General features: G+C 42.1%; 1 protein-coding gene across 1 annotated transcript; it reads right to left on the reverse strand.

Annotated features, from left to right (window-relative positions):
* Window positions 1-1,305: 1,305 nt before the first annotated feature.
* On the reverse strand, window positions 1,306-3,297 carry LOC135198542 (collagen alpha-1(I) chain-like). The gene has a single exon (XM_064226216.1). It carries the CDS (start codon window positions 2,839-2,841, stop codon window positions 2,476-2,478), a length of 366 nt encoding a protein of 121 aa, XP_064082286.1. The 5' UTR covers window positions 2,842-3,297; the 3' UTR covers window positions 1,306-2,475.
* Between the last annotated feature and the right edge of the window lie 18,120 nt (window positions 3,298-21,417).

A 21,417-nucleotide genomic window follows, 5' to 3' on the forward strand; every position in this document is an offset into this window, starting at 1 on the left:
CTTTCAAGATAAGTTGACCTGGAAGAGTAAAAATACTAGCCTTACTAGTACTGCCTAACTGGGGGTATGGACCATATGCGAGTGTCTGTAGAAAAATTCAACAAAGTTGTGGCGACTAAAATCAACACAAATGAAAGTTCCCAAGATGATTATAAAAACTGTCCTAGAAACTGAAAATAAAAATTTGCAATGAATTTTGTAATTCCTTCTATGAAAAATATGGTAAATATAAAATGTACTTGTTCATATACAAACCAAACCCTCGGTCTCAACATTAGGATAAATCTTCAAGCGCCAGCTGGAAACCGGCAATGTTAAAAAATTGTGTACACAAGGGACTGGCATCTATATTTGGTCACAAGTCATGTGGAGCTACCCACATACCCCTCTTTAACCCTTGACCATGTTAGTTATTTTCTTACTGCCACCTTAAGAGAGGATGTGCTTTGCTTCCAACTTTTTAAAGTCAGTTTAGTTTGCCCCCTGCTTTGCTTTGAATTTTTGTGTGTGGGATTTCCGGGGGATTTTACGAACATGGAGCCTTCTTATGCTTCGATTAAACGTCCGGGTATCTTCGAGTTTTATAACGCCGGAGTACACAGAGCCTCCTTCGTGTAACACGGAGGCACAGTTGATGGTGGGTGTGTGATCAGCGTTACGCATGTTGGGAGTACCAACCCTAGATGGGCAGTTGGTTCTCTATATGACATCAAGCTTTCCAATTGCCCCAGAATTCATGGTGAGGAACCAATATCTCACAGGTCATGATGGCAGATTTGCCTCTGTTTTTCGTGTTCATTAAAGCATGGGGTGTGTTTTAGCAACCTTCAGGAGTTTCTGCTTTCACTTGTCAAAGTACTCCGTGGTTATCTAGGACGTCAATGTAGTAGACTTTAGGTGAACACAAGTCAAGCCAAGGAAGAGGGGTCGGAGATTTCCATGTGTTTTTATTTGAGGTGATTAAGCAAGCCTACTCCTCATCAAGTTCTATTGCCAATCTGGGGCATACAGAAGTGCATGTCATCTGAGGAATATGTTCCTCTCTGGCATTTAACAAGAACATATCTGTTAAATTTTTAGACCAAGAGAAATTGATATTTAAAAAATACATTTAAAAACAGTGAAAAAAGAAACATTTTACAATGTGGTAAAAAAGTAAAATGATAAATGGAAGTCTACAACTGCATTATTTCTCAAAAAGAATAAAAAAAAAATTCTTATAAAAAACAACCAAGAAAGAGATGCAAAAGCAGCTAACAGAACATAAAAAAATGACACTTTTTAAAGTCATTAGTATTTTTCCTAACATACAAACCCTTGGCATTATATATGGGATCATTTTACTATACACTGCCATGCTTTTTTGAAAAATAAATGCACTCCAGTGAAACAATTTGAGTGATTAACACTTGGTATTCAACCAATACTCATGGTCAAATGATCAAGTCCGATACAAAAACAAAATAATTTTGACCAGTTAGCAGGTCACAGACACCTTGAGTACATGAATACCTGGACCACATGGGAAACCCAACAAATAACTGACTGAATTACTTATATAAAATGGTGCCACAATAACTATGGTCTTCAATGTGGGTTATAAATAAATCAAACTAGAAGGAAAAAAAAGCTTGAAATTTTTCATAACAGGCACTCAATCCATACACGATGTATAAATACTTAATGCATTTTTCATTTATAAACGAAATTTCATAACAGGCATTCAATCTATACATGATTTATAAATACTTAATACATTTTTCATTTACAAACAATCTCTAAATATATCTATACACTGATAGACAACTGACTATAAACTCAACATTTGCAAAACAAAATCTCAAACGTAAAAGACCCTGCTCTATTTATCCACAATAACCTCTCCAAGACCTTTTAAAATAAAGTTAGCTACCATCCTTATATATCGGCACTTCAAAGAAAGAAACTTCTCACTTCTCAAGACTAGAAAACTTGATAAACAAGTGCCACACAGTTAAACGGACAAAAGCAGCCATCAAAGAAATAATCGGGTTGTCCTTCAACTGAATTCTACAAGCCAAGTCTGTACTACCCAGTTCTTATTAAGATCATTTTCCCATCAATGGCATAATATTTTGCACCTATAGCAGAGGTGATTTGCTTATGCCCAACAAGAATGATAAAATAAGGAAACTCGGTTTGCTTCTGTTAAAAATGGAAAGTCCAAATGCATATATGATCATTAAATGGGGTTGTGTTTCAAAGATTTTTTGTGAAGACTATCTATCTATACATGAATATATCTATCTATACATGAATATATCTATCTATACATGAATATAACATATATACATATTACGTACTTATTTTTAATAACATATTAACATTTCACATGATGAACCATTGTACTAATAAATTCAGAAGGTGAAACAGGTAAAAAATTTCTACAATATCACACTGCCAGAAGTAATGAAACTAAAACTTGCCATGAAATGCTTACCCTTGATCCATGCGATCCATAGGTCCCAATTGTGCCATCATAGGGTGAGGTCCATGCATAGGACCATGCATGGGTCCATGCATTGGTCCACCTGGAGGACCCCCTGGACCAAATGGTGGGCCACCTGGACCAAATGGTCCTCCTGGTCCACTAAATCCAGATGCTGGTCCCATTCCTCCTGGGCCTGGGAATGGCCCTGGGTGGCCTGGAGGACCATTCACCATCTGCTGTTGGCTCATAATAGCTAATGTGTTATTAGGCCCATTCATATGGGGTCCAGTAGGTGTTGGAGAGCTAAAGTTTGATGAACAGGGGAATGGCATAGGTGATGGACCTGGCCCAGACATGCTTGTTGGAGCCATGCTTGTCGGAGGACCTCCCCCAGGAGCACCAGGGAAGGGAGATGGCCCTCCAGGTCCTGGCGTTGATGATGCATTTGATGGTGCAGGTGAGCCAGGAAATGGAACTGATGGGGGGCCTCCTGATGTTGGGGGCCCCGTAAAGGAATTGGGAGGCGTGTTGAAAGGTTGTGGGCCCCCTGGGGCCGCAGTGTAAGTCCCTGAATTGGCAGGCCCTTGAGAACCAGGTCCTGTGGTGGGACCTGGAGAGGGTCTATTTAAAGATGGACCAACTGGATTGAATGTTGGAGTAGAAGGCCCTGAAAATGTACTCGGAGTGGCCGGGTTTGGGAACCCCACGGGACCAACAGAGGGAGGACCGTGTGGCTCTGAGGGGGGTCCTGGGGGGCCCTTCCAGCCGAGACTTGCTGGCTCCGCCTCCAGGGTGGCGACGTGACCCTCACGCACACACCCACACACTCAGCAGCCTGGAATAAAAAAATTCATTAAGATGATATCTAAACACAAATAAAATGTCATGTTAACAAAAACTACACAATGAATCATTAATATTATCAAAATTTCAATAAACCAATCTAAGTAAGTTTATGACATCCACTCTTTGAATTTCTCAAGGAAGGCATCTCATATAATGATGTTTAAGATATCTAATATTTCAGACATGTAAAACAAAAAAAACAAATACTTAGAAACTAATAAAATTCCTATGAATAAAAATTTTTTTTTCCCAAATTAGGCCCCAAAAATACACCCCACAGTTTTGCAAGTCTTTAATTAGCCTATATCTTAGCCAGTAGGCAGGTCATTACACATTGGTTGAACAGAAATACTCAAGAATAACCAGTAACAATAACCTCAACAGAACAGACTATTTTCTTTCTGTATCAGGTTAATCTAAGGCACTGACAAAAGACTGCTCAACTACACCAAGCATGAATCACCCTGGTAGAATGGGAGTGACTAGCTTACTTATAGTACTAATCACAATACTAAAAACTATCAAGTAGGATTTAGTTGTACAAAGGGTCATAGATTATGGAACATCAATACCACTTTGAAAACTTTTGATGCATTCTCAACATACTGTACTACACTATTCCCTCTGTATGTGATGAATTACTGCACTATGAAAGATGACCACATTGTGACATTGACAGATATATACTGTGAACAACAGCAGTATTAGGTTGATTCAGCATATAATAAACCCTGTATATATCTATATATATATATATATATATATATATATATACTATAATATATATATATATATATATATATATTATATATATAGATATATTATATATATATATATATATATATATATATTATATACTATATATATATATATATATATATATACTAGTCACAGCTTGGCAGCAAAGGCAGCATTGACCCTAACATGATCTTTCCAATCTTTTTTAAAAGACTGCCGATTTCAACGTACTGAAGATTACCACTACTCTCCAAATGGGATTGCAAGTTTTCCTTCAGTTTGGAGGAAAGGAAGCATTGCAGCTTTACCAAAGAGTGTTCTCGTTGGAAGTCGGTAACATGCTCGACTACCGATCTCAGGGTCTGGGATTGATTCCCCGCTCTGCCAACAAGGAATCAGAGGAATTTATTTCTGAGGATAGAAATTCATTTCTCTATATAATGTGCTTCGGATCCCACAGTAAGCTGTAGGTCCCGTTGCTAAGTAACCAATTGGTTCCTAGCAACGTGAATATATCTAATCCTTCAGGCCAGCCCTAGGAGAGCTGTTAATCAGCTCAGTGGTCTGGTTAAACTAAGATATAGTACTTAACTTTACCAAAGAGACTAAGTTTGTCCTCATGCCCATCAGAATAGTATAGGCAGAAATTACCCTTGTATTCAAGGATCCCAGTTACAGAAAACACCATCTATACATCCAATGTGTTATGGTCAGTAAGGAATGACTGTCTGACATTATGGTAACCAGAAGATTCTGTCTTAAAACACTTTGCAGTTCTCTCTTAGGCCTGGTTTCACCTTGGCAAATTTGATGCTTCTTGAGGATTCAGGGGCTGCTTCCGACATAAGTCTCTTAAACACAAAAACTATTACGTATTCATAATACTTTGCTCCTCTGCATATATGCCGAGTTGTATTTTGCAATGGTTAGTTACTATCTTTTATTTCAGAAGTAATTAGCACATATATCTATATTGCCAACATCACTGTCTAAAATACAAACTTTTCATGGTTTCCTATGCAGCTGACTCACCCTAGAAGGCTCTCTACCAAGCATTTAGTAATAGGGAGATAGAGGTCCCTTTTGAGTAGCAACAGTGGGGGAGGGGGGGAGGTAAAAGACAAGTACCACCAGTGGGGTATTACAATGCAATGACACCATGGAGACCTCCTCTCTCCTCTTTTTCTTAGCAAACCTGATCCCATCTTCAGACGGCCGGCCATGATACTATGTGTTCAGACTATTCAGATTACACTTATAAATGATACCTGCAGGAGGTGCAGGGCATGTGGGGATCAACTTCAACGGAGGAGAGGAAAATGCAAGGTCTATCCTCCCCTGGGGCAGTTTCTGAAAGTCTGAGATCTCCTTGTAGAGGTAGAAGGTTGAAATGATTGAGTGGTCTGACTGTTTATTTATCAGGGAAAAAGCAAAAATAATGCAAAGCTAAAAGAGGATAGGAAAGCATACAATAAGTTGGGCAGAGAATCTACACAGACGTCCAAACATAACGGCAGCTGGAAGCAAAGTGGAGTGTATACTACTGACAGGCAGAAGGGCTTCCCCCACCTGTCGATAGTTAACAACCTTGTCTGAAGATTAAACAGCCTATCAAGGTTGCATTCGCAAGCTAAATCCCTATATAAAGAACAAAGCTTTACTTTTGTGTAGGAACAAAAGGGCACTTATGGCCTATCACACCTGGTTTTCTTTGAGACAACTGTTAAGGCTATGGAAGATGAGCCCACCAAAAAGAACATGATAATATGGACACTTCACAAAACTGTTGATGCAAAAAGCGGTAATTCTAAGCCCTCATTCCGCGGTAAAGTAGACTATGGCAGTTGATATTTCCCTACGTTATTTTACTTACTGAACAAGAATTTAAAGTAATATTTATTCAAAGGACTGTAATTAACCACCAGGGGCCAATACTAAACATGGCAAAATACATTGGATGCCCCAATCCCTAGTGGATGTCGTATTTGCGGTTACGTTTCTTGCAGGGTAATTCTAAAGAATAGTTCCGGACAGACTGCAAGGAACGTAACCGCGGATATGACATCCACTAGGGATTGGGGCGTCCAATGTATTTCGCCGTGTCTAGTGCTGGCCCCTGGGGGTTAATTACAGTCGTCCGAATAAATATTACTTTAAATTCTTGTTCAGTATGTAAACTAACATAGGATAACGTCAACTGCCATAGTCTACTTTGCCGCGGAATGAGGGTTTAGAATTACCCAAAAAGCATTGTCAGATGAGCTTGAGGTATTAAAATGAAGTTTTTATGATAAAACAAAGTTTAATGTATACTTACCTGGCAGGTATATATATAGCTATATTCTCTGTTCCACCTGGCAGAAATTTTCAAAACTCGCGGCAAACGCTAGTAACCTATTAGTAGTTCAGGCAACCACCACCCCGTTACCGTGGCGCTAGCGCTAAGAACCGTTCCCAATTGGGCCAGATTTTCTCTGAACCCTGTCTCCTGAGGGGAGGCGGGTGAGAAGGGAATTAAATTATTATACCTGCCAGGTCAAGTTAATAACAATTAAACTTTGTTTTATCATAAAAACTTCATTTTAATGTATGACACTTACCTGGCAGGTATATATATAGCTGATTGACACATTTGGAGGTGGGTCAAAGACAGCAACATTCTTAGAGTATAAAAATATTATTAAAATATTATTAAAACTCTAGGTTCCTTACCTGCTAAGGTAGCTGACTTCATAGGTCCTGCCTCTAAGCCTGCTTAAACCTTAGTAGCTCTCAACAAGGAAGTGTCCTGTATGTTGAAGAAGCTAAGACTGGAACTGACAACTGGACGTGACCAATGTGTTGACAGATCCGTACAGCCCTCTTATGCCACGGCATTCAAGCTAGTAATAGATCATTTACCTGAAACTACACACACCCCATCACCGGATAATACTAACAAGACTGAGAAACAAAAGTACGCACACTTTTCTCAGACGACCAATAAACACAAACACCATCACCTAATAAAATCAACTAGCTTAAAAGAAGGTTATGGGTAGTAACTCCTTTGCCCAATACTGTACCAGAGGACACGTATGGACCTAGCGTCTGACAATTTATCAAGGTTGTCTGAACATCCCTAAGATATGACGCAAATATTGAATTAGTTCTCCAATATGTGGATTCAATAATTTCCTTGAGGCTAAATTCTTTTTAAAAACTAATGAAGTCGCCACTGCTCTGACTTCATGAGCCTTCACTTTCAAAATACCAAAGCTCTGCTCTTGACACAGCATATGAGCCTCTTTAATTAACTCTCTCATGAAGAAGGCTAGAGGCGTTCTTCGTCATGGGCTACTGGGGTCTTTAACTGAACACCACAGAGCATCAGACTTCCCTCTGATACCTCTTGTTCTTTCCGTATAACACCGCAACGCTCTCACTGGGCAGAGAACTCTTTCTTGCTCGTGACCCACTGACTCAGCCCAACCCAAAACTTCAAGGATCTTGGCCAAGGATTAGCTGGATTCTCCTTCTTGGCCAAGAAACCTTCTTGGAATGAACACACTGCGTTGCCATGTCTCCATCCCACCTTCTTCGATATGGCCTGAAGCTCACTAACTCTTTTAGCAGTTGCCAATGCTACTAAAAGATAGTCTTCTTAGCAAGATCTCTCAGAGAGGCTTCCTCTAAAGGCTCGAATTTGCTAGAAGTTAAATACTTCAAGACCACATCAAGGTTCCAAGCAGGTGGCCTGCATTGTGATTGTTTCTTCGTACCAAATGACCTAATCAGATCTCGAAGGTCTAAGTTATTCGAGATGTCTAGGCCCCGTGTCTAAACACGAGGTTAGATACTCTTATAACCTTTGATTGTCGAAACTGACAAGCGTAAATCCTTCCTCAAGTATAGAAGGAAATCTGCGATTTGGGTCACAGAGGTACTGGATGAAGACACTTTCCTGTTCTTACACCACTTCCGGAAATTGTCCCACTTCGACTGATATACTGTGATTGTGGAGGTTCTTCTGGCTCTAGCCACTGCACTGGCCACCTCTCTAGAATATCCCCTCGCTCTGACCAGACGTTCGATAGTCTGAACGCAGTCAGACCCAGAGCGAGGGTATTCTTGTGAAACCTGTCGAAGTGGGGTTGTCTGAGTAAATCTACTCTTAGAGGAAGAGTCCTTGGCGTATCCACTGTCCATTCCAGTACCTCTGTTTGAACCAACTAATTTGGGCCGGCCAAAACGGGGCTATTAACGGTCACCCTCGTTCCTTCTCTCCCTGAACTTCTTCATCACTTTCCCAGTACCTTGAACGGAGGAAAAGCGTACAGATCTAAGTTTGACCAATCCATCAGGTCTGGATCGGAGAGCAATAGGTTGGTAACCTTTTTGTTCTGGCTGTCGCAAACAGATCTACTAATGGACGGCCCCACAACTTCCACAGGCTCTGGCAAACCTCCATAGTGCAAAGTCCACTCCGTCGAGAGAACTTGTTCTCTTCTGCTCAACAGGTCCGCACCCACATTCTTCTCTCCTTGTATAAACCTGGTGAGTACCACGACCTTTTCCTCTTCCGCCCAAAGCAGAACTTCCTTTGCCAGATTGTAAAGGGGAAAGGAATGAGTTCCTCCTTGATTTCGGATATATGCCAGCGCCGTGGTGTTGTCCGAGTTGACCTGCACCGTCTTGTCTCGAATCAACTCTCTGAAGTGCTTCAAAGCCAAGAAAATTGCCATCAGTTCCTTCCTGTTTATGTGCCACTTTGTCTCTTCCTTGCTCCAAAGTCCCGACACCTCTGAGGCCTAATGTCGCTCCCCAACCCACGTCCGACGCGTCGGAAAATAAGACGAGGTCTGGTGGGCTCTTCTGCTGAAGCGACATCCCCTCTTGCTAACCTGCCTGGAGTTAGCCACCACTTTAATTCCTCCTTTACTTCGGCCGGAATTAGAAACTGGAAGGAATCCGGTTGTAATTTTCTTGGCCATGAATCCTTCAGGAAAAACTGTAGAGGTCTCATGTGCAGTCTTCCTAAAGAAATGAACCTCTCTAGCGAAGAGTGTGTGCCCAGTAGACTCATCCACTCTCTTTGCTGAGCATCGGTCCTTCTTTAGAAAGTCCTGCACCTTCCGAATGCATTGGGCTTGTCTTTCGGGGGACGGAAAAGCCCGAAAAGTCACTGCCGATATCTGAATCCCCAAATAAACTATCTGTTGTTGGGGATCCAATTGAGACTTTCCCATATTTACTACCAGACCTAGGTCTTTTGCTAAGTCCAATGTTTGACTCAAGTCCTCCAGACATTGACTTCTTGATTGGGATCTTATCAACCAGTCGTCCAGATAAAAAGACACTCTGATCCCTCTTAAATGTAACCATCTCGCCACATTGGACCATCATCCTCGTGAAAACTTGAGGGGCTGTGCAAAGGCCGAAGCATAGGGCCTTGAACTGAAAGACCCTGTCCTGAATCACAAACCTTAGATACTTCCTGCTTCCTGATGAATCGGAATATGAAAGTATGCGTCTTGTAAGTCCAGGGTCGCCATCCAGTCCCCTGGACGTACCGCTGCCAGTACTGAATCGTTCGTCTCCATGGTGAACTTGGTCTTTTCTACGAAAAGATTCAGTTGACTTACGTCCAGAACTGGCCTCCAACCTCCCGAGGACTTTGCAACCAGGAACAGACGTTGTAAAATCCTGGAGATTCGTGATCCAGAACAGGCTCTATGGCTCCTTTCTCCAGCATGGAAGCTACTTGCTCCCACAGAGCCGCTTTCTTCACTAAATCGTTGTAATTTGCCCCGAAGGGCTCTCGAGATGTTGCGAGAGGAGGTCTCTTCAAGAAAGGAATCTTGTACCCTTCCCGAGCTACGTTGACAGCCCAGGATCTGCCTTCATATCTTGCCAAACTTCCCAGAAACCTTGAAGTCTGGCTCCCACTGTCGTCTGGAGGACTGAGTTCTCATTCTTTAGAGGGGGTCTTGGCTCCTCTTTTAGAGGGAACTCTCTTACCCCTAAAGGCGGGTCGAGCGAATGTTCTTCCTCGAAAGGGCTGTTGCGAAGGCATAGTATCCTTGGAGTCTTCTTCACCAACTTGGGTGGTAAGAACTTCTTAACTGAAGACGAGAGAAGATCTTGAGTGGCCTTCTGAGAAAGGGAGAGAGCTATATCCCTAATCACCTCTGAAGGAAACAGCTGTTTCGAAAGAGGAGAGAACAGCAACTCCGATTTCTGAGAGTTCGAAACTCCTTTAGAAGCGAAAGAACACAACAGCGACCTCTTCTTAAGTACTCCTGCTGTGAATAACGAAGCCAGTTCATTCGTTCCGTCTCTCAGAGCCTTGTCCATGCAGGACATAATGCTCTTAGCTGTTTCTAAATCCTGCGAATCCTCTTCTTCTAGGGAGTTCGCTAGTGCTCCCAAAGACCAATCCAGGAAATTGAAGACTTCGAAAGTCCTAAAAATCCCTTTAAAAAGATGGTCAAATTCTGAAGACGTCCACCAGACCTTAGCAGACTGTAACGCCTGTCTGCGTGAGCTGTCTACTATACTGGAGAAGTCCCCCTGGGAGGAGGCAGGTACTCCCAGGCCTAGACTTTCTCCAGTAGCGTACCATACTCCTGATTTAGAAGCTAACTTAGCTGGTGGAAACAGAAAAGAGTATTTTCCCGCTTCTTTCTTCTCCTTCATCCAGTCATTCACACGTTGAAGGGCCTTCTTCGCCGAAATTGACATCGTCATTTTAAGGAAAGAGGACTTCTTTGGAGTCCTAGTCTTGGAAAACTGTGATAAGGGGGATAACGGAGCTGTCGGTTTAAATTCCCCCTCAAAAATAGCCATAAGACGTGAAGTTAGAACCTTATAATCTGAAGAAGGTTCCGTATTCTTTTCCTCAATTAATTCCAATTCTTCTTCTGCTGAAGAAATGTCTTGTAACTCATTGTCGTGTTGACGCTTCGTTGACGGAATAGCGTCCTGCCGCCTGCGTCCTGCGGCTACCGAGGAGTCTGCGTCCTGCCGCCTCGCGTGTCCTGCCGCCTGCGTCCTGCGTCCATCGTAGACACGCCTGCTTCCTGTCGCCTGCGTCTGCGTCCACAATTAGTCCGCGTCCATAGAATGTTGTTTGCGTCCTGCTTCCTCCGAAAGCATTCTCTTCCTGTGTTCTGCGTCCTGCAAAAACCCCCAAGCCGGATTCGCTTGTCCTCCCTAGCGCTAGTGCGCCCTGAGTCCTCGGCGAACGCGTCCTTGTATTCCGTTTTAGAAGACTTAATGGGAAGGAAATCGTCCTTACGCCTCGAAGATGTTTGCTCAGGCGGATCCCAGGACTTCACCAGAACTGCCAGCTTGGACTGCATTTCCCTTAAGAAACCCTTCGTACTATCCTCCTGAATGGTAGACGACGAAAGAGGAGGATTACGAGCGGGACTGCGACCTAACGGAGAGCGATCTTGCACTCTACCCGACGGAGAAAGACGAGGGGAAGAAACACAAGAAGATGGAGGAGATTCTCCCATCGAAATACCAGGCCGAGAAGGACGTATAGCGCCAGTGCGCCCTGAGTCCTCTCTAGCACGAAAAATCCTTTTCCTCTTGATCGGAACTGCGTCCCCGTCTTCTGAGGAGGACAACACCTCAGGACTACTCCAAGTCTCACGATCTTGCGCATGTCTCTCGAGAGCAGTTGATGTCCCTGAAAGTCCTCTTGAGGGGGCGACACCACTGCATACCGAGTTCTCGCTCGGAAGTCAAACCTTCCGAGGACGCACACTTCCCAGTTACGCCTTTCCTGCGGCGAACTGCAACAGCCTGGGAACTTGCAACAGGACTGTTCGAAGGGACGCTGACCGCGACAAAACCTCTCTCGCCTCCCTTCGACTGTCGACATGCTTTCTCCCTTGGGTCTGGGAGCTTGACAGAGGTCTAGGTCTAGGAGCACGAGAGAGACGATCAGACGCCCCCTCCACTACACTTTCACTGACATCGAAAGCACTAACTCTATCTGTAAGTCGCTGTATCTGGTCGCCCATGGACGCAAGGGCAGCGAACACCTTCACAATATTTGTATCGTTCGCCTCCTCCGATACAGCAGCGGGCGCAGGAGATACCTGGGGAGAAGGAACTACCAACTCTACATTAGAAGGAGCTGGAGAGGAAATACATTCACTCCTTTTACTAGAAGAATTTGACTTCTCACTACGAGAAACAGATCTCCTTGCACGATCTTTCTCAAGTCTCTCAACATATTTCATAAATATCTTCCATTCCTTCTCTGATAAATTCTCACATTCAATGCATCTATTCTCCCAAGTACACACATTCTCCCTACACTTCTTACAAATGGTATGAGGGTCGACCGAAGCTTTCGGCAATCTTACCTTACACCCCTCTTTTACACACACTCTAAACATACTTCCAGTATCAGACATCTTTAAAGAACAATCCAAAGCGAATGCCAAGCTAACGTTTCCGAGTACAATACCAAAAATCCATGAAAAGTCAGCAACGAGAATGAAAATCCTAGCAGGGAACCACCAACAATGTTGCCGGTTCGGCTGGCAGAGAAAATCTGGCCCAATTGGGAACGGTTCCTAGCGCTAGCGCCACGGTAACGGGGTGGTGGTTGCCTGAACTACTAATAGGTTACTAGCGTTTGCCGCGAGTTTTGAAAATTTCTGCCAGGTGGAACAGAGAATATAGCTATATATATACCTGCCAGGTAAGTGTCATACATTAAAACAAATTTTTAATAAATTTGTATTTTTCATAGATGATAAACCTGAGGTCTTAACAACAGGATATTTCTTAGCGCCAGCTGGTAACCAGTTAAAACAATCAAAGATTGTATAGCAAGGAATTTGCGAGATCTGGCAACTCCTGCGCGTACGAGGATTTACCACAGAGCCTATTAAAGGAAATAATGAAAGAAACTGTAATTGGCAAAGAAGGTGGATGATGAAGGGTTTCAAGGTGTGGATCTTGGATAAATTCAGGTTTATCAGATATCACCCCAAATGAAGAGAAGAGAAAATAACTAGATGGAACTGTTCCTAACAGATGCTATACTAGTCAAAAGAGACAAAGAAGCAAAAGCAACACTACCAAAAATAATTTTAGACTGGATAATATTGTAAAGGGATTGCATCTGTTCACTGCATTCCCTACCAACTTCAATGACATTGAACCATTGCAAGTAAAGCAAATGGAATGTATAACTATATTATGTAGTAACCCAATTTTTAAAACCTAAAAAAGCAAAATTCAAATGTAAAACACAATGTACGTACATCATTAATTCTCCACCTGCTCCTTCCACTTGCCTTCATATAGGCTCTGAGACTAGCCACTCATCTTCATAAGAATGGCTCCTCAACCTGACCACAATGTGACTGTGGACAACGTAAGGTCTGGGCTCTGTAGGTCTAGAGGCAGACACATCAACAGCCATGACAGATCTCAACAAACATGAAAATGATCTCAAGAAATAATGACTGGAAAAAGAGTCCACAAGACAAGACCTGACTCAAGAGTGGTGGTGACTTATTATATTAGCTCATGTTTTTGTGCAGATAACTTATATATTAAGCTTTTTCAATGTTAATTTACCCTGTTGTTACGAAAGTTAATTTTCTCCCTCATGGTAAAGCTAACAGGGACCCTCTCTCATTTCAAGTAAGAGGGTCTGCCTCAACAAGAAATTGGAAAAAAGTTATTGGTGCTCAGGTTCTTTGAAAGATCTTCAATTGAAATTAACCTGTTATTATAGGGTTTTTATATGAAATGGACGAATATGCAGTGATGGGCTCCCAATGAGTGAAACGTGTGCTTGTGGACGCATGAACATTGATGGTTCAGAGCCAAGTTTTAATAATGGACAAAATTGCCTTGTCGAGTGTGCAAAGTTCCAGTGATTATTTAGGGAACTGGATTCAGCATACTGCAATGTTTAATAGTTGGGCTAGAGTGGAAATATATTTTTCAAACACGGAATGTCTCGTTATTCTAACATGATTGTAATAGACATCATTTTCTCAAGATTATGCTATCATCTTGCTTAAATATCCTACCTATTCTTATTATGAAGCAATTATTTTTGGGCTAGCGTATGATGGCCATCGTAAATGAAATAATAGACAAATGATTGTGTTATGTAAGCTAGTTCCTGGTTAGCCTATGCATACTAGTATAGTAGTAAAGGAATTTACAGGTTAAGTTTATCATAAACTAGTCTTACGAGAAGAAAAAATACCACACCACCATCTCCTGGATCGAGGCTTTAAGGTTCGATAGACAATATCTACCCATCTCCCCGCCTGAAATGCCTCCAAAGAATCTTCATACCCTGATAGGCAGGAATAAAAAAGTGTTTTGCCACTGTATGGTCAAGTGGAAAGTATGGAAAACAATAAATGGATGAAGACAAGTATTAATAAGTATTACTACTTGAAAGAGGAGAAGAGGACCTAGAAGGGGTTGAACAGCTGGAGTGACAAGCGGTAAGAGAAAGTAATGGTCTTAGTAGGCTATCCAGTCTATGCAAGAGTGTGCGTACGACAAAATGCCTCGGCGAGTGTAACTGGAGGGTACGTTGGTACACTGATGAAAAACCTTGCACAGCTGTACGAAGCAACTTAGGCTGTGGAAGTTTTCCATACATAGTAACACTCATCTAGCCATTCAGAGGAAGTGCAGGGAATTATTGCTTTTCCTCTTAAGCCATCCCACTAAGGGGAAACAGCTTATAGTATAAAGGTACAATTATACATAGGCTAGCTCCAGTTCACAGCAGGTTAGCCTTCTCTAAGTAAGCCTAGGTCTATTTTGGGATTTTCAAGTTATCAAAATAATAGGTAAGATAAAGTTCAATGCTAGGACATCCATTATGAGTTAAGCTAAGTTAAGAGTTCTGAAATACCTACATATCAAATTAAATTGGAAAGTCAGGTATAACGTCTGGCTAAAATGATTTCAATATTACGACGTCCATCGCGGTGGGGTGGAGTTAGCCATCACCATTTTAGGCCTAATTTAGTGTAGGCCTACTCTTCCAGTAATTAACTTTATAAGTACTCTGAGTTATATCTTACCCGACGGTTTCACACCTTAGCAGTTCCAGTCGCACGAAAATGTCTACCGCTTATAAATAAGCCTCATGTTTCCGCTTGCGAAAGAAAAGTAAAAAAAAAAATGAAAAAAATCGGGCTACTCCTAAGCTACAATCACATAGTATACAATGACATCTGCTGTCGTGTCATTAACGGTACTTTAATCATGCATCGCGATTTCATGCACTCCTCGAGCCAGGCAGCGCCACAAAATGGCGTTTTCGTCGAAAAAGAAACGGTATTACGGATTGAAAAGTAGACATATTAACGTCCCAAAGACTTCGCCAAAAGCCTGGGCCCTCCCAAAGTTGAGGTTTCGGAATTCGGCCGAAGCCAGGGCCGCGGCGCCTCTCCCACGAAAACGAACTCGCTCTCTGCCATCATCCACATCACTCTCATCCACCACACAATTATCCTCTATTATTTCAACCACTTCCCCTTACCGTAGCTCTTCCATACCTCCGCTAGTGAGCCGTAGACGACCGCTTTCCCTGTCGAAAATAGTAACTAGCGTCAGAATTGTTTTCTTCTCGGCCGAAAATAAGGAAATACACGGTTTGTTTACCTCGCCGGTTGATCATCGCACTCTTTCTGCTATCGACGATCACAAAAGGCAAAACAGCTGACGCTCGACATGCGCAGCCGTCTTTGGCTCAAGGGATAATGGCCCTTTAAACTTAATTCACTGGCCGTCACTTCCCTGTACATTCGTAGTTCTCTCTCTTCCACACAAACCACATTTCTCCCCGTGAAGTGATACAACCAACTATTCAATATAATGATAAACTATTATGACATGCGTAAATAAAAATAAACAAATGCCATTTTCTTCTACTACACAAATGAACGAATCTATCAAATATGAATGACTGAAAAGCCTGCACATTAATGACATTATTTATATGCTGAGGATACAGTTATTATGAAAACTGTTAAGATACAGTCTGATAGAAGATGGAGTCGATACCAACACCTCTAGCCAGTAATATCCTCCTATTTAACTTCTTGTTAGGCTTCTAACTAAATGTATGGCAGTTAACGGTTAGGAATGTTAAGAAGCTTGCAACATCCTAAATAAATTAAGAGAACCGCTTTCATACAGATATATGCTCATCTCGCAAAAAAATATTTTTCCTCGTTATGCAAAGGCAAATGATGTGAAAGTTATATATAAATATATATATATATATATATATATATATAATATATATAGATATATATATATTAATGTATGTACACATATTTACTTAAGTACAATATTCTACTTCTTATTCTTACAGCATGGTGTAGGCACAAGGCACCATGCAAAGGTTCATACGCAGTTAAGAGGCATGCCGTATGTCCTTGAATATTTCACGCCCAAGACTTTCTCGGAAATCAAGTGCATCCAACGCATTACCTGTCCTGTTATTCCAAAGCATCCCCCAGGCAACGCAAGCTACTGCCATAACGTCTAATAAACTTTATTGCTTTAGGAAAACATAGCTATATGAATAATTTGACTTTGGTGTCTGTTGAGAGATTGGGGGGGAGGTGTTGGTTCATGGCACCAACCTCTCTCTCTCTACCTCTCCGTGCGGTGCCCATTAGACCGTATGCATGTGTGATAAGGCGTCGGAGAGAGAGAGGGAAAAACACCCCCTTCCCTTGATCGTCCACTCGGCTATGCTGCTTTGACAATGTCAGCTCACTTATTTACCTTGTGTCTGGGCGACACCTTGGGCGAGCCAATGCCCAAAAGGGTTTGACCAATGGGCAAATTAAAATGTAACACGGCGGCCCTACGGTAGCAAAGCCACCGAACCAATCATATCGAACAGAAAATCAATTCCCTTGCTTAAATAAAGTGTACCTGAAAATTTAAATGCAGCTACCAACGTTTCCTGCCTCGGAGGGCTGCTCTCTCCTGGCAGTCACATGGGATCAAGCACAACACGAGTGACCACTACTAAAAACTTCGAGAAGTTTATACGTCTATACCGCTTGCAACATCAACAGGAAAAACACTTCATATAATCAATATCCTTTCTTCTTTAACAAAACATCGCTTTATTGCCATCCAATTGTAATCTTATATTAAATGAAGGCCATGAATAGGTAATAAAAATCTATTCCGGCAACTATGTTGGAGGACCGATGTGGTCTGCCGCCCCAGCGGGTTACAATCAATAGACAAGGATTTGCAAACACACACACTTTCCACACCAAGCTTGTCTTTAAGGATAAAAATGTTTCATCTCGTGTTTGAACACACTTCATAAACAGAAGCTCATACTTCACACTCAACTTACCAGAGTTTAAAATATGTACAAAATACTCGTTTTCAAGGAACACGGAGGGTCCTTTCCTCTCGACGAATCTGCGGATGACAAACACGCTGTTTCAGTCACACAGTAACCAGTTTGTTAAATTTTACTGTATTCGACTGAAAAGTTCATTCAATTCGAAACAACTGCGAAACGGCGGCATCTTTTACTTATTTAGTCTGCGGATTACTATGATATTCCACCAACAAATAAAACCTGCGTGCAAAAGCTGGAAATTATATAAACAATCTACAAAACCTGTGAATGACAGGTGTGGAGTGCCAAGCTCAAGACAGTTGCCAGTGAATGTTTATATCACCGCAGAATCTCCTTCACCCGCCAGAGATAAAAGGGGAGGCATCGCACCTCCTGGTTTCGTATGTTGCAGTGATAAGATTACTGTTTTTCCAGCTGCATGGCGATTTTATTTTTAACTTGCAAGAATTTACACTGGTGACAGGTCTAGATGCGGGAATTGGAGAGTGACTGCTTGTCCAAGGCATAAGACAAAACTGGAGCGACACTTTTGCTGGTGGCCGGTCCCACAACCTAATTACCCGTCCACTCCCCCAGCCCATTCCCCCCTGTCCCCACAAAACTCAACTTTACGGTCGTTTTGTAAACTTCATCCTCTTCCATCCTTCTGATAGTAATGTCCATCAATAGGAAACATACGGCAACATGCGAAGAGATGCAGGTAGCGAAATGAAACCAATATTCCCGTCGTAAAAGCAATAACAATTTAGGCAGGCTGTTGGGAAGTCGGTGGCAACTGTAGGAGAGTTGGGTTCCCCATCTGAGGCCAGAGGTAAATCTCCCAGAGGTTGGCAGCTGTAGCCAGACGACCCAACGATATCCATTATCACTAACACTCAATCCCTTTCGCCCTCGACCTTCTCATTCGCAGTTAGAACTAGGTGTCTGCATCACAGTTTAACCAAGGATGCCATGCCATTTCGTAGCATTGAACAATTTCATGCAATCACCATAAACTTGAAAGAGGGCGAAGGGAAATAAAAAGCAATATCCATTGATTTTCTCGTTTACGTATTTTAGGCAGTAGTCAAAATATGTGCGAGATAATAGATGCCGGCGAAATTCCCCTCTGCAATCCGATAACAGAAGGCAACTCTTTCGGCATTTAAGGGTAACACAAATTCTGAGATATCGGGGGGAAACTTTCGTATAAAATGATTCAGTTGCATCTTTGATGTCATTGCTGTGTTCGTTTCATGGTCGTCTCCCATGTAATGTCGCCCTCCTCCTCGCTGAAGAGTCGATTGGTGTGAAAAGATGTGGCAAGACGTACTTGGCAACTATGTGAGCCCTTCAGTCAGTCTCTCAGCGGAGTAGCAAAGCAAATTCAGTGTTGTACTGTTGTTACTCACAGGTACCGGCGACAAATGACGCTCACGGGTCAATTATGATGTTATTACGTCCCATAAAAATTTTAAATAATCACGTTGTGAATTCCTCAAATATCTGAAATGCCTCTAGCGATCAATTCTCTCGGATTGCATGTAGTGCGTGTTAAGGACTGCCAATCACGTAAGAGGTACCTACACTTGACTTACGAAGTAGTGGAATCTTGATGTAAGATGCCTGACGTTTGATCATGTCTAAATGAATCGTATGGTTGGACGAGGGAGCTGGTTTGAGCAATGACTTTTACAGCTACACGGTCACGTATTGCAGTAATCATTACCACACTGTGATCACTGGTAACCTCCTTCATACACGCATTCAGTCGTATGACTTTTGCAGGGGTTAAATAAATCCAAGCAGCCATTGTTTGGAAATATTTTTGTTTAAGAAATATTAATTTGCGACAGCCAGGTCTGTCTAAGTAAAATGGAGAAACTCGTATTGGTGGACGAATGTATGCAATGTTCATCAAAATTGTCACAAAAGCTGATTTTCCCTCCCACACTATGAGGCGTTCAAAAAAGTTCTGAAAGTACATATAAAAGATACTCGAAGATGAATTGCACTTCATAATGTCCTTATGATCACTTAAAATGGATATACACTGACACCATGATTAATAAATGACGTATAACCATCGATGCATCAAGCAAGATAGTGGAAAATTTTGCCCATGCATCCAAGTAAAGCAGATTCAAGTACTATTATATTCTTATTATGGCGCGTTAGTAGTCAAGCTCTCAGCGATGGACGTCAAATGTTTACTTTCTACCCTTCGGGGAAAAATTTATATTTCCTGGTGCAAAGACCCGAGAATAAAGAGGCATAAATATGGGAAAACGTGAAATGCACCCCAATTGAAAAGAATCTGTAAAGCATTAATTTTCTTACATTTAACAGTTCAGTTTCAGGAAATCATACTAGCTCTCTCTCTCTCTCTCTCAAGTTATTTGTATCAAAAGATGTTATTCGTTCCGTAACTTGTAGTACGAGTGCAACTCAAGGCTACGAAGGTCAAACATGGCTGAGCACACATATATACTGTATATTTACATTCAACACTAGACTTTCTCTTGACAGAGGGTGGCACCTGAGATAAAAACAAGACAATGGTCACAACATTCATACTTTAATGGCCATTTTACGGTAGAACCACCGTGCAAAAACTTAAAACAACATTAGCCACTTCATACACCATCAAAATAGTCTCACTGAAAAAAAACAGTGAACCACTACACACCACTGTGCCATTCACTTCCACCTCGCACTCATGCGCACTCATCCTGGATAACTTGGCCCTTCTTATCCAAACCCTGTGACACCCCGTCTACTAGGTCATCCTCCCCTCACTCCTCCAAACTTCAAAATTGTATTCTCTTTTCCCCCAACTTCCACCTTGACCCAACCACCTCCAAACTTATCCTTTCGCTCACACTAATAGTAGCACTACTTCTCAGGATTTCTACATTCGCCCCTCTTTCACTTCTAACGCCACGTACACCATACACATTTTATTTCCACTACAACTTCAGCATTTTCCCTTTTATTTCCTCCATCCACACCTCACTAAAACACATCGGCCCTTGAAAGTTCTAGCACCAAGGCCAAATCCACCATGGCTGCAGCACACTGACGTCAACTCTCGTGTTAAATAATGTTGCTTATTCTGACTAAAAAGATGTTACGAAGTAACATTAATATCTTAAGAGACTGATGGCCACTAACATCCTTCGTTATTGTTCCTCTTATAACTCTTCCCTTACGGTAACTCTTGATGGCGTGGCTACTCGTGGCTACTTTATAGTACTATTACTCTTATTACGAAAGCTGACCGTCATTCATTGCATAATCAATACGAACGTTAACTCAGGTTCCCACTTCTTCTTGTGTTTTCGATTTCTTACACTATAACTCTTATCTGCAATCTGCAGTCGTGCTAAGATAGCGACAAACCTCGACGCAATCGGACATGACAGCGCAACATCGCTACCTGGAATATCCATGAAAAACAGGATTCGGTCAAGAACCCTCTATTAATAGAACAGAGCAAGTGCGGTTCCGTTCTTCGTGCACGTGGGGAAGACGGTATCGTCTTAGGAGACTCCTCTTATTAAGCTGAAAAAGAAAATAAGTACAAATGAATCCGAAGACATTCGTGTACAACTTTGAGACGCAGCATCCACTCACACACAGCTGCAGATAAGAAGAGGCAGACTGTGAAGCAGGCCAACTCGATCTGCCCTCAGTTGACCTGTGTCACACGTGGACTCATGGCAGGGCGTCCACAGCCATGACCTACGCCCTTCCTACGACGTCGACTAGTTCCGGATGGGCGAGAATCTCCTCTCTTTCACTTCTCTGCCTCTTCCTCTTTCTTCACTTAATTCACAAACCAACACCAACGACCGGTCTCCTCACTCACTGTATCGCTCTTTCTCCCCCTCGTTTATAAATGTATACTTTTTTTTTTCCTTTTCTGTCACACCCTCACCTCTCGCCCACCTACTGTCAACTAAGGTACCTTAAGGTCCGTTTCACTCCG

Source organism: Macrobrachium nipponense, chromosome 22 (assembly GCF_015104395.2).
Source record: "Macrobrachium nipponense isolate FS-2020 chromosome 22, ASM1510439v2, whole genome shotgun sequence".
NCBI classification, from domain to species: domain Eukaryota; kingdom Metazoa; phylum Arthropoda; class Malacostraca; order Decapoda; family Palaemonidae; genus Macrobrachium; species Macrobrachium nipponense.

What these genes read in the sequence shown, in the direction of transcription:
- LOC135198542 (XM_064226216.1), bottom strand. Translation starts at nt 2,841, where the DNA reads ATGGCTCCAACAAGCATGTCTGGGCCAGGTCCATCACCTATGCCATTC.